The 14223-nt window shown below is 35.9% G+C and overlaps 2 protein-coding genes across 2 annotated transcripts; one reads left to right on the forward strand and one right to left on the reverse strand.

Annotated features, from left to right (window-relative positions):
- Nucleotides 1-3040: 3040 nt before the first annotated feature.
- On the forward strand, nucleotides 3041-7606 carry LOC110730139. The gene is made up of 3 exons (XM_021909913.1): nucleotides 3041-3302; nucleotides 4925-5135; nucleotides 5787-7606. Exons 2-3 carry the CDS (start codon nucleotides 4931-4933, stop codon nucleotides 7160-7162), a joined length of 1581 nt encoding a protein of 526 aa, XP_021765605.1. The 5' UTR covers nucleotides 3041-3302; nucleotides 4925-4930; the 3' UTR covers nucleotides 7163-7606.
- Nucleotides 7607-8357: 751 nt separating this feature from the next.
- LOC110730140 (protein SRG1-like) lies at nucleotides 8358-9831 on the reverse strand. The gene is made up of 2 exons (XM_021909914.1): nucleotides 9458-9831; nucleotides 8358-9350 (listed from the first exon to the last, which is right to left on the reverse strand). The coding sequence occupies exons 1-2, from the start codon at nucleotides 9701-9703 to the stop codon at nucleotides 9021-9023; spliced, it is 576 nt and encodes a 191-aa protein (XP_021765606.1). The 5' UTR covers nucleotides 9704-9831; the 3' UTR covers nucleotides 8358-9020.
- Between the last annotated feature and the right edge of the window lie 4392 nt (nucleotides 9832-14223).

Below are 14223 nucleotides of genomic sequence, written 5' to 3' on the forward strand. Positions count from 1 at the left end.
ACTTAAAAGTGAAGGTTGATTGGTCATTACCAGAAATAGGATTGAACTATCTGCTGAAAAATCGAGCATCAAATCATGTTGAAACCACGTTACAAGTACCTAGCTCGTTGAGGTAATTCACAATTGTTATACATAAACAGCCAGTCTCTTTGTGTATTAGCTCTTTGCATGGTTTCCTCTATAGTTGTATCAATACCTCATCTCTCAACTGTGTTGTGATATTTTGTATTCGTCCAGGTCAAGATTGAAGAAGTCGAGGATAATTATAGACGGTTGTTTCCCTCATTTGCGATAGATGGAAAAGAACAGACTAATGAAGCTAGCAGAGTAGCAGACAATAAGATTGACCATGATTTAATTGCTTGGATGGAGCTCCTCTAGCTGGGATTTTGTTTTTTTTTTTTTTTTTTTTTTGGAAGACTAGATTACTCTGTCTATATCATATGGAACAGGGGATTACGAATACAACATATGCTAATAATGCTGATTGTGGTAATTTTGGATCATTTTGTTAAGGGTTCCTATTTTTACTTATTTGTTATTTCAAATGAAGAAGTAGCTGTATTGCTGATAAGTGATAACTAATTGACTAATTGTTATGCCACTTATGCTGTATGCCTATCAATTACGAAGAGTTCTATGAGGAAGTAGGACCTTGACAATCAATTCCCATTTAAGAGCCCAAGGTGCGAGTTTTTATCGTTAGAAGTTTAATTTTAAGTACAACAAAGGGTTGCTCCGTATAAATTACTACTCTCCGTCTCAAATTACTTGTCTCAAATTTTCTCTTTCAAAAAGTGTTCTATTTATTTGTCTCATAAGAAATTTTGTCTCTATGTTTTTTTTAAATCTAGGCTCCACACTCATTTATTTCCTCTATTTACGTTAGATTATGAGTAAATGATTATAATGCAAGTAAATTGAGACAGATTAATTTAAGCATGGAATATTTAAAATTGTAAATAATAATCTAAACTTTGCTGTATTTTTAAAAATAAATTTTAGGATTGTTTACTTTCTTCAATCCCAATTACCGTTGACCGGTTGAATGAGTTAATTTTTTTTATGTCACAAGTTAATCGGTTAAACTAATAAAAAATTTAAATAAAAATCAAACAAAAGATTTAAAAAAACAGTCAGCTAATCTTCCATCCCTTGACGTTGGCGCAGGCGCCTCAACTGCGCTGATTTCCCCCTCCGCACACCAGATTGTCACCCACCCTTTCCCCTCCTCCTGCCAGCCAATTGCCCCCTATCAAGTAGCCACAAAACCCTATTTCTCTCTCTCCTCTCAATCGCCCCAACCACGAAATCCAACCACCTTTGCCTTGGCCACTCACGAATCTCCCTTGAAACCTCCCCCTACTTCCAAAAACACCTAACCACCCCTCCTCTCAATTTAGGGTTTTTGGCAGTGGGGAGGGGCTACATTGGTGGTTTCGTGGAGAAATGGGAGGGTGTTTTGAAAAGGGAGGAAAACGACGACGCTACGGAGGGTATTTTGGGTGGAGGAGGCCCGACAGGTCGGCGACAGAGGGGCGGTAGGATATGCACTGGGGTGGAGGTTAGGATGGGGCGGTGGGGAAAGGGGAGGTGACTGGTGGTTTTATGATTTTTGGATTTTTTTTGTTTATTGTTTTTATTTTTAATTTTTTTTGACCAATTAAGACTTGACACGTGTCATGTGATATGATAAAAGAAGTCATTGACTCTTGTTGACCGATTTGGGATTAAAGAAAGTAAACAACCCCCAAAGTTAGGAATATTACTGAATAGTCTAAAGTTGAGATTATTAAAAGAAAATACAACAAAGTTGAGATTATTATTTACAATTTTTTCTATTTAATAAAATTTATGCCGAAGTTTAGGCCAAAAATAACAGGCTTTTGGGCTAGACAAGCTTAGCTCGGTTTTATTTTAAAAAATAAACATGATCAAACTCATTATTTACCCTTACCTTTAAAAAGTTTTAGATAACTCATGTGAAAAATGTTTGAACATTTATACCCACTTAAATAATTATTTACTCCGTATTATTTGCCTTCGTTAAAGTTAATTGCCTCTGTTTTAAACTTCTCTTAAAATTACCTCAAAAAAAAAAAAAAAAACTCCTCTTAAAATAGTACTCCGTATAGGATATATATTGAACTCTTAATAATAGTATACAAATATTGATATCATAAAAATATTTGTTTCTAATTAATGATGTCAACAACTAAAATTGTGACATATAGTTAAACCCAAAGAGCTCCCTAAATATGACTAACTATTGTGCGTTCATCGGGTGTGCTAGCTTAATTTTCAAAATCCACCAATGTGATTCTCGTATTAAGTTGGCTAGTTATGTTAACTAGTGGCTCTTATTTTATTGGAAGGTTTTAATGACAAAATAAAAAAAAAAAGTTTTTTTTTAATATTTTATCCAACTTTTTTTAAAAAAAAAGTACTTTAGGCGAGGAAATAATACAAGTAGGATAAAGAACAACTATTCTTTGTTATTGTTAGGCCACTTAATTTTGCTGAACTGAAATTATTTTTACTGAACTGAACTTATTTTTACTGAACTGAACTTAATTATACTGAACTGAAATTATTTTTATTGAACTTAAATTATTTTTACTGAACTCAAATTAGTTTTACTGATTTTCTATTATAATTCTTTTTAAAGAAAATTGAATTTTACTGAACTGAACTTATTTTTACTGAACTGAAATTATTTTTACTGAACTAAAATTAATTTTACTGAACTGAACTTATTTTTACTGAACTAAACTTATTTTTACTGAACTAAACTTATTTTTACTTAATATTATCATTTTAAGCCTTTAAGGTAAAGAGAACAGGGTCTTAGTGTTGCTAGTTTGCTACCATAGCGAGAGAAACTTTCCAGTATTTTTGCAAATATTCAGTATTTACCACTTATAAAAGTTGGAAAATAAAAATAATAATAAAATAAAAGTAGGAAAAAAAAACTTTAAAAAGGGTAGGAGGTGAAATTACGTAAATGAACCTAGTACCCCTTCTACCACTAACACTACCACCTCACGGGTCCCTCAATAGTCAAATCCTTCTATCTTCTCCCTCTTTCTCATCAACCCCCGAGACCTTCAAACCCTAGATCCCCTTTTCCTTATTTTCTCTCTCCTCTTCCGCCGCCACCCTTTTCACCGCCGATTACCTCAAATCGTCGATTAATAACACCTTTATTCTTTTCCGATCTTCAATTTCTTCATATCCCCTTTTATTTCTTCTTAATTTCTGTTCCTATCTTTCCCCCTTTTCGCGCTTCCGATCTGGTCGCGGTACGTGTTTTCCCCCTTTGTTTATGTGTTTTTTTTCTTTGGATCTTCGATTGATTAGGTTCTATTTGGGTTTGATTTTGCGTATTTGTATGTTTGTTTTGATTTTTGTTTAGATCTTGATTTTTGTGTTCTGATTGAAACCCTAGGTTTCGGATCTGGGTTTCCCTGATTTGATTTCGATTATCTGGGTTTGAAAGTTTCGATCTTTGTGTATTCGCGACGTTTTCTTCGATTTGAATTTTCACGTCAGTTCTTACGTCACCTGCCCTTGAGTTTTTTTATTTTAAAAAAATATTTTTTATTTTATTTATTTAATGACAGAATATTTCTTTTAAAAAAGAAAAAAAATGGAACTTATTTATTTATATGGTAAATTACTGTAATAAAACATGCTCTCTGGAACAAAATTGAGGAACTCATACTATATACATGGAAACCCACCTGGCTTAATATTGGTATGTTCATAGGAATTGAGGTTTAAGGTTATCTATATTGCATTTTAGCTTTGGCAATATGTATAAAATGTGCATTCTTCTCTTTGTTTCTTGTAGAAAGTCAATTGTTGTGTGGTATTGAAATTATGTGATGAAGGTTAAATCAATATACACTTGCATGGGACTTAGTGGAGTGCATAGAGCTAGGCTCTTCAACTTGTTTTTGGGGGCGGAGGCTGAGGTATTGGTACGAAGAGTGACATATTACTGGGTGTTATTACGTTTTACTTTAACATGCAATCCATATTCTAAAATTGAGTCATTGTTTTGGGAGACTGTTTTGAATTTTGAAGTTATAGGATGGAGTTAGGGGAGTAATTGAACTATTCGATGTTAGAATGGGCAAGGAAGTTTGAGATACTAGGCAAGTGCTTGTGATTTATCAGGGAATTTTTTTATCCATGGAAGTTTTTGGGTGTTGACAAGGGGTTATGGAGTTGGTGTTGTACAATTACTTTATACATATCTTCTAATGTACGGCGAGGCTGTGAACATTAGATGTTTACATAAGAAGTATTATGTTTTGTTTATGGTAATTACATGTTCTGTTTGGTGCATGGTGCCTCATTTTGGCTAGCTGGCTTTCTGACCTGATGTTGTATGGGTTAAACAAGTTCATTGGATGGATTGTAGATCTAGTATTTTTTTTTTTCTTTTGGTGTTCCATCCGATTCACCCTTTGGGCTAATCCGGATTCAGGGATCAGTTTTGGGTGGTTAGGTTCCAGTCCCCTCTCGATTGTTGTTGCGGGGGATCGAACACGGGTCCTCCCTACCAAGTGTAGTCCCAATCACCACTACACCAACAACCAATTGGTAGGTCTAGTATGTTTATTGCTGCATATAAACTGTACTAAGCTTAAAAGTTAAAATCATTTATGAATCAAGCATGTTTGTTTCTTTTCTCATGTGGTGCAAGCCCTTTTTTTGCAATTTTTTTGTGCTTGGAGTTACTGAATGCTTTCAAATTGGGAATTTTCTGCATTGCTTTATATGCCCCTAGTGCATGCTGTGTAATGCAGGCTTAAAAATATATACTCACCGTGTTAGTCCACTGTTTCCTATTTTTGAAGATTTAGCCTTCTTCTTAGCTTCATGTGTTGTTATCTGACATTTCTCTTTCTTGCAGCTGAACATGGCCCACAAGCGACCATTTGATGATGAAGTGGTTGATGAGGGTTCCTCCAAACATCAGAGACAGGATGGACCTAGTGACGAGATAAGCTTATGCAATGGTAGTTTCTTCAAACATCAGAGACAGGATGGACCTAGTCATGATACAAGCTTATGCAGTGGTAGTTTCTCCATAGACGGTGCCTGTGGGAAATGTTATGTTGTAGGTAGGTGAATGTTTTGGCCTGTTTTTAACTACATGGTGTTATGGAATCTGTATTTAGGTGTTATTATTAGTCTTATTTGGTGAGTGACTTTTATTCTTTTTTATTGTATGTATTTTTTGAAATATCTTATGCACAATGACAGTCAGTAATTGTGGAAATGTGTACCAGAATCTTATACTAAAGCGAATCATGTAACTCTGCTTCATATTACTTTTGGATGCCAAAATAAAGCTGTTACCTTTACAAAAGTACTAATGGTTGATAATGTTGTATTCCAATATATCACTTTTCAAAATATTTGGTCGGGCTCAGATGGTAGAATAAATGACCTGAATTTTGTTTACCAGTGTTATTCAAATTCAAACTCATGCTGTATTATTATCTATGTGGGGGCTTGAAAACTTGGGGTAATGTGACGATGAATTTGGTGTTGATGGTGTACTATGTTTGTTAACAGTTAGGACTTAGGAGAGCTCATTTTAACTATTTAAGACAGTGCTATTCTGTTTGGCTTATTTTTCTGATTGCATGATTTTAAGACTTTTTGAGTCGTTTTAACATGTATGACCAATCATTTCATTGCCCTTCCACTTTGAAAATGTCAGTATGTGGGTATTTTTTTTTTCTATGCTTATGTATGATATTCTACAGGTGATTCCAGCATTGAGAATGATCAATTGGATCTGCGTCAAGAGCATGAAAATGGCAGTTGCCCTGTACCCAGGGAGATGTTGGAGGATGTTGAAAGTGATGTCCCCAGGTCTGCTTCTTTATCACACTGGGCTACCAGTAGCACTAGTGATGATGATGATGAAGAACTGCCAGAAGAACCTGTCCAGTTGCCTTTATATCCTGAATATTTTAGTTTCGACAATCATGTGAGACCAATAAATCCAGAAGATGTATATTATTGTCTGTTAGATTATCCTCCACGGAAGCGAGTTCCTGTTGGGCCTGATCATCAAGCAGATATTCCTAGTTTGGAAATCCAGATAAGAAAGAGTACTTCTGATGATTTAGGAAAAATTGAACCTTCACCTTCTGACATACACACTGTTGAGGTTGTGGAGGGTGGGCTTGATGGTATATGTATCATGCCAATTCCAAATATCAACCCTCTGCCTTGTTATGGTGAGAAAGTTGGAAATGGTAGGACCGAGTGTACATGCCCAGATCAGGGATCTGTGAGATGTGTCCGGCAGCATATTGCAGAAGCTCGAGATGAATTGAGGAGAACCCTTGGTCAGGATATTTTCTTGGAGTTGGGTTTCTATGACATGGGGGAAGTTGTGGCAGAAAAATGGAGCTTGGATGAAGAGCGGGTATTCCACGAGGTTGTATATTCCAATCCTGCATCATTGGGTAAAAATTTTTGGAATGTTCTTTCAGCTGTATTTCCTTCTCGAACCAAGATGGAAATTGTGAGCTACTACTTCAATGTTTTCATGCTTAGAAAGCGAGCAGAGCAAAACAGATGTGATCCATTCAACGTAGATAGTGATAATGATGAATGGCATGGAAGTGATGATGATGGGGGTGATGAAGGTGGAGTGTCAGAAGAAGATGAAGACTCTGGTATTGAGTCCCCTGTTCGTCATGGTGGCCTTGAGTTTCATCAAAATGGTTTGCATTTGCAAGGGGATGAACATGGACTTGAGGATGATGGGGACCTGTCAGATGAAGCCCGAGAAAGCGATGGCATCAATGGTGATTGTATTGTGAAAAAACCTGACCACGATTCTTCCTTTGAGCATCCTGGCAAGAAGTCTGATGATGATGGAGAAAATGATGTCCAAGATGGATCATGCACATCCTCTGATTCGGGTGCCTCTGTGCAAGGATCCCGGTTGAAGCCTGATGGTTGTCATGAGTGGAATGAATATATCATAGATTCATCCGATGCTAAAGTATGGGATGGGTATAGTATGAGTTGTCCTAAACAAAATGTGGACTTCTTACCTACATGTAGTATGATTGAAGAGGTATTTGGAGATGGTGATTTTGAATCTAAAAGTAAGAGATGGTGAGGTACGAAATCTGCTATCGTAATGGAGGGTTTAAGTCCATCGTTTTTATCCGGGCTTGTTTAGTCAAGATTGGGCACCCAGAGCATGAGACTAGCTTCCTCTGCATGTCTGCTGAAGATAACTATATGTTTAATTTCTTTTTAGAGCATTAGAGGATCCAAATTTCCTGATGTAAATTGCCAATTGATTGGAAAGATGGAAGTCCAGCATAAAGTGTAAAATAGTAACATTATATTTGCGGCGCGCCTACCTAAGCTGTGTGCCACATCTCTGTAGCTCCTCTCTTATTTTACAACTTGTAAAAGCCTTTGGGTTTTACAACTTAATTTTGACCCTTCTTTTCTATGGTGAATGAACTTAAATGTAAGTATTACCCACTACCAGGTATGGGTAATACTACGGTACTACCCAATACCACAATATACTATTTTTTTTTCCCCTTTTTTTCTCCCTTTCCTCTTCATCTTCTTCCTCCCTTACACCCTTTCCCCACCTCCATGGATAGCTCCCATTGCTGGCCAAACCTCTGCCCACCACACCTTCACCTCCAAGCTCCAACAGCAAGAAACCCACCCCACTAGCTACTACCTTGGTCGAAAATCCAAAAACACGCAACTATCTCCGTTACAAATCACCGGAAACCACCCAAAAAAACATAACTCAAATACGAGAAACACAAACTTATGGCTCTAGCCATTAAAATCGGTGAGTTCTATGCTGGAAATCGTTGAGTTCAGTCGAAATTGACCACGGTACTTGTTTGTCGGTGCTCAGTTGTTATTAGTTTTTATACTGTTATTATTGGTTTGTCTTTGTCTAATGTTATTCTTGGTTTGTATATTGTTATTCTTAATTTGTATACGGTTATTAAGAGGAGAGACACTATATTTTTACAACATGGGTAAATAATACGAGAAATTACATTTTTGGTCTATCACTACTCCCAATTGTACGGAGTAGTATGAAAATTTAACAGGTACTTGACTTCATGTCCGTTTAAGCACAATACTAGATACACACATAATTTTTCATAATCTGGTGTAGTGACCAATACATGAAAAGTCTAGCGACACCAGCCACAAGATGATAATAAAATGAACTAATGTGGCTTATTAGAAACCTCGAGAAATCTACCAGGTCTCTGATGTCCATTTAAGCACAATACGTCAATACTAGATTACTAGATACACTCGAGGAGCTGAAACTTATTACATTTCTTGAAACAGCTTGTAAGATATGATGTTAAAGTTCGTCTTGAATGATACTAGTGCTTAATTTTGAGAACATCAAGCACCCTTATGTCCTGAGGAAAGGTCTCAAGGAACAGTTCTTTGTAAATTTTCATGCTCGTCTTCTTATACAGTTCTGGTTGATTAGTGCTAATCAATTGAACCACTTATCATCTTTCAGGATATGCAGGCTCTCCGGCACATTTTTGTCTGGCAGAAGCATTGTAATAGAGGATCTATCAGAATGAGGACGAACACCATAAACTTTATCAGGCCGCGAACAAGGTGGATAGTATCCAAATCTTGTCTCTATGAGTCCACGTTCACCATGTTCTTTAAAAAAGCTGTCCTCTCTTAATTCCAGAGATCGCGCCATGGCTTTAAGGATGACTTCTAACATCATTCTCAAATTTAGGGAAAATTCTTGTAAAATTTCACTGAGTCCTCAATAATTTATCACAGATAACACTATATGTTAGTACTCATTATATATATGTATATATATATGAAGTTCTCACTGGTCAAACATAGTAATGAATAATGATGTATGTCTTGTGAGTTGTGACAATGTCAAACATTTAATCTTTGTTCTTAATCTTGAAAAAAGAAAATTGCAAAAATTAGGAAAATTAGTTTTCATTATTTAAAAAAATTAGATCAATAATAATGGCGCGAAGATTAAATAGCCTAATCGATTGGCTGATGTACCTGAATCTAGACGGCTTCTGAGGCCAAAATTTGAGGTTTCGTTGATCCTCGGGATAAACTGTAAGAAAGAGTCTATCATTCCGGTTGATAGGCTTATCTCCAGCAAGCACAATAGCCGGGTTTCCATATCCGTTAAAAATATCTTCTTCCATTGCCGATTTTAGTTTTTCCTCTAAAGGAAGTGCAAAAAACTGCCTAGTAACATCAAGCAATTCGTCCAGAAATAAACTTGTCATACCATGGTTTATAACCTGATCATTAACAACAACAAAAGCCACCAACAAATGTAACGTTACATTAACATTTAACTTTGTTTGATAGAGAATATACGTGACAACACGGGATTGAATCAAACTACCTGAAAACAACCCCAATTTTCGAGAGCAGAATGAAGCTTGGAAAGTTCATGTTGATGAGCAGATGAAGAACCAGAGGAAATGAGATTGAAATCGATCAACAAAGTTTCTTCCCATAAATTGGCAGAGGCATCAATGGCTGGAGATATTACATCATTTTTAATCATGTATTTTTGTGGGACTTCCTCCCCTTTCTTTGCTATTTCCTGCTCTAACCTTGATATTACATCTTTTTTTTCTTGATTCATCCATTACACCTTCAACTAATTTCACTCTAACTAAATGTTTTAGTTATCAGCATACGTCCAATATTGATAATATAATTATTTTCCCAACCAAGGGGTATAATACAATTGTTATTCCTATTGATTACATATTTACATCACTTCTACATGTAAGGACGCATCTATATCATTAACGCAGCAACCAACAATATTTGTTTAAACATATTGATAGAGAAAATATTAGGAATATTCTCCACGCCTTTGAATATTGTGATAATTTATTAGCATGTTGAGAACTTGAGATGGATATTAATTGTTTGAGATATAATCACTTTGCATTTGCGCAGTCTTTAATGTGCGTCTTTGACCATAATCTGTAGCTATGTATAAGTGAAAATTATAAAAAGTTAATATCTGAAAAATATAAACTAAGACAAATCTAATAAGATCCCCATGGCAATCAATTTATTTTGTATAAATTATTGAAGAATAGACCTTCCAAGTATCACCACATGGAAGTATCAGTGGCGGAGTCGGGAATTTTAAACCGGGGGGACAAATGAACATCATTGCTTAGTTTGACAAAAAAAAATATAGAGCAAAATATACTTAAAATAGCTACTGTATTGTTTTACAACTCAAAAATATAAAATATAGAGTATGGGTCATTTTCATGTCGGGTCATTCCCGAATTCAAGTCGGGTTATATTTTAGTCAATAATTTGCAGGTTACAATCAGGTCGGGTCATTTCCAAATGAGGTCATATTCGGGTTCAACTAATTATAAATAGATAATTATCATTTTTATCAAGCTAATTATTTCCTTTGACTATGATATATATGGAAATATACTAGGGAACTATAGCCTATAATTTAAAAAGATAATTATGTCCTTTGACCATACAACAAATACATACTATATTTAACTCTTAAATTTGAGGATGATGCTCCTTTCCTTTGTTGGCCTGGTTCGACTAGATCTCCCAAGACAAAATGCTTTGATCAACAATTATAAGTAAGGTGGTCTAAATTGCATTTAGGGTGATTTAAAATCAGGTCAGGAACAATTTGGGTTGAATTTAGGTCGGATCAATAACAAGTCGTGTTAATTTCGAGTCGGGTTAGTAACAGATCGAGTTGAATTTTTGGGTCGGGTAAATAATGGGTCTGGTAAAATTCGGGTCGGGTCAATAACAAGTCGAGTTGAATTTGGGTCATGTCAATAACAGGTCAGGTTAGGAATGGGTCGGGCCGATTTCAGGTCAAGTTAGTAACAAGACGGGTTATATTTGAGTTTTGAAGAGTTAAAACGGGTTTGGGTCAATTTCAGTTCAAGTCGAGTTTTGTGCAAATTAATTAAATTGGCCGTTGTAAACCGGTAAATCGGTGCAAATTGTAAACCGGTAAATTGCCTGTTTAAAAGAAAATTGGATGGTTCCACACACCCAATTGGACTCCCGTAGGGTATTAAGGACCATGGTAAACATTTTGGCAATTTTTATTTTCGGACAAAAAAAAGTCAAAAAAATTACAAAATTGAAGGCTATTCACACTTTTTGAGAAATTTTGGAGGTTTCGAGGCCCGGTGTTGAAAAGTTTGAGATTTAAGGGAATACATCTCGGGGTTATATAATGACGTTTAGAACCATATATGATCATTATATGTTGTCATAAATGTTCGTGGTAAGCTTGATTTTATGAAATCAGTGCAAGTTATAAACCGGTAAATAGGCCTTTTAAAGGCAAATTGGATGGTTGCACCCACCCAATTGGACTCCCAAAATGTATTAGGGACCATGCTAAACATTTCGACAATTTTTTTTTTCGAACGAAAAAAAGTCAAAAAATTTCAAAATTGAAGACTAATATCCACGTTTTTTAAAAAATTTTGGAGGTTTCGGGGACCAGTGTAGAAAAGTTTTGAAATTCAAGGGGATACATCTAAGGGTCATATAATTCCGTTTGAATCCATTTATGATCATTATATGTTGTCATAAATGTTCGTGGTAGGCTTGATTTAATGAAATCGGTACAAGTTGTAAACCGGTAAATTGGTCATTTAAAGGCAAATTGGATAGTTCAACCCACCCAATTGGACTCTCGAAGGGTATTAGGGACCATGGTAAAAATTTCGCCAATTTTTATTTCCGGGCAAAAAAAAATCAAAAAAAATCCAAAATTGAAGGCTTATAACATATCCATGCTTTTTGAGAAAATTTGAAGGTTTCAGGGCACGATGTCGAAAAGACTTGAGATTTTTAGGAATACATCTCGGGGTCATATAATGACGTTTGGAACCATATATGATCATTATATGTTGTCAAAAATGTTCGTGGTAGGCTTGATTTAATGAAATCGGTGCAAGTTGTAATTCGGTAAATAGGTCGTGTAAAGGCAGTTTGGATGGTTGCACTCACCCAATTGGACTGTCGAAGGTTATTAGGAATTGAAACATGGTAAAAATTTCGGCAATGATTATTTTCGGGCGAAAAAAGTCTAAAAATTCAAAAAATAAAGGCTAATTATCCATGGTATTTGAGAAATTTTGGATGTTTTGGGGCCCGGTATCGAAAAGTCTTGAGATTCTAGGGAATACATCTCATGGTTATATAATGTAGTTTGGAACCATATATGATCATTATTTGTTGTCATAAATGTTCGGGTAGACTTGAGTTAATGAAATCGGCGCAAATTGTAACCCGATAAAGTAGCCGTTTAAAGGCAAATTGGATGGTTCCACCCACCTAATTGGACTCTCGGAGGATATTAGGGACCATGGTAAACATTTCGGCAATTTTATTTCCTGGTGAAAAAAATTCAAAAATTGAAGGCTAAAATCCACGTTTTTTGAGAAATTTTGCAGATTTTCAGCCCCGGTGTCGAAAAGTCTTGAAATTTTTGGATTATATCTCGAGGTCATGTAATGCCGTTTGGAACCATATATGATCATTATATGTTGTCATAAATGTTCGTGTTAGGCTTGAGTTAATGGAATCTGTGCAAGTGGTAAACCGGTAAATTGGTCGTTTAAAGGAAAATAGGATGGTTCCACCCACCCAAACGGACTCCTGGAGGGTATTAGGAATCATGGTAAACATTTCGGCAATTTTTGTTTTCGGGCGAAAAAAAGTAAAAAAAATTCCAAAATTGAAGGCTAATATCCACGCTTTTTAAGAAATTTTGGAGGTTTCGGGACCCGGTGCCGAAAAACCTTTAGATTATAGGGGATACATTTCAGGGTAATATAATGTCGTTTGGAACCATATATGATCATTGTTTGTTGTCATAAATGTTCGTGGTAGGCTTGAGTTAATGAAATCGGTGCAAGTTGTCAACCGGTAAATTGGTCGTTTAAAGGCAAATTGGATGGTTCCACCCAGCCAATTTGACTCCCGGAGGATATTAGTGACCATGGTAAACATTTCGACAATTTTTATTTTCGGATTAAAAAAGACAAAAAATTCCAAAATTGAAGAATAATATTCACGCTTTTTGAGAAAATTTGGAGGTTTCGGGTAGAGCTGTCAATTCGGGTAAACGAGTCAGGTTTGGGTCGGTTAGAGTGGGTCAGGTTAGTTCGGCTCGGGTGAATTCGGATTAATTCCATAACCTATGCAGGTCGGGTTTGGGTTAGGTCATGCTTTAGTCGGGTCACATCGTGTCATACTTCTTATCGGGTTTGGGTCGAATTAATAACAGGTAGGGTTACATTTGGGTCGGGTGAAAAATAGGTCGGGTTTAATTCGAGTTTTCACGGGTTAAAAGGGGTTAGGGTTTATTCTCGGGTTCGAGTAGGGTTGGGTTCAAGTCAATAATTTGCGGGTTATAATCAGGTTGGGTCATTCTCGGGTTTGAGTCGGGTTCAATTCAACTCAATAATTTGCGGGTTACAATCAAGTCGGGTCATTTTCAAGTCGGGTAATTCTCGGGTTTAATTTGGGTTCGGTTCAAGTCAATAATTTGCGGGTTATAATTAGGTTGGGTCATTTTCAAGTCGGTTCATTCCTGGATTCAAGTCGGGTTATGTTCAAGTCAATAATTTGCAGGTTACAATCAGGTCGGGTCATTTCCAAGTGTGGTCATATTCGGGTTCAACTAACTATAAATAGATAATTATCATTTTTATTAAGCTAATTATTTCCTTTGACTATAATATATATGGCAATATACTGGGAACTATAGTCTATAATTTAGGAAGATATTTATCTCCTTTGACCATACAACAAATACATACTATATTTGACTCTTAAATTTGCGGATGATGCTCCTTTCTTTTGCTGGCCTGGACCGACTTGGTCTACCTAGAAAAAATGCTTTAATCAACAATAATAAGGTGGTCTAAATTGCATTTAAGGTGATTTGAAATCGGGTCAGGAACAATTTGGGTTGAATTTAGGTCGGGTTAATAACAAGTCGTGTTGATTTCGAGTCGGGTTAGTAACAGATCGGGTTGAATTTTTGGTCGGGTTGGTAATAGGTGTGGTAAAATTCGGGTCGGGTCAATAACAAGTCTGGTTGAATTTGGATCAGGTTAATAACAAGTC

Source organism: Chenopodium quinoa, unplaced genomic scaffold, assembly GCF_001683475.1.
Source record: "Chenopodium quinoa cultivar QQ74 unplaced genomic scaffold, ASM168347v1, whole genome shotgun sequence".
Taxonomy (NCBI): Eukaryota; Viridiplantae; Streptophyta; class Magnoliopsida; order Caryophyllales; family Amaranthaceae; genus Chenopodium; species Chenopodium quinoa.

Coding starts and splice junctions, on each gene's coding strand:
- LOC110730139 (XM_021909913.1), top strand. CDS start 4,931: ATGGCCCACAAGCGACCATTTGATGATGAAGTGGTTGATGAGGGTTCC. Junction 5,136..5,786: donor TGGGAAATGTTATGTTGTAG/GTAGGTGAATGT, acceptor GATATTCTACAG/GTGATTCCAGCATTGAGAAT.
- LOC110730140 (XM_021909914.1), bottom strand. CDS start 9,703: ATGAATCAAGAAAAAAAAGATGTAATATCAAGGTTAGAGCAGGAAATA. Junction 9,351..9,457: donor AAAATTGGGGTTGTTTTCAG/GTAGTTTGATTC, acceptor GTTAATGATCAG/GTTATAAACCATGGTATGAC.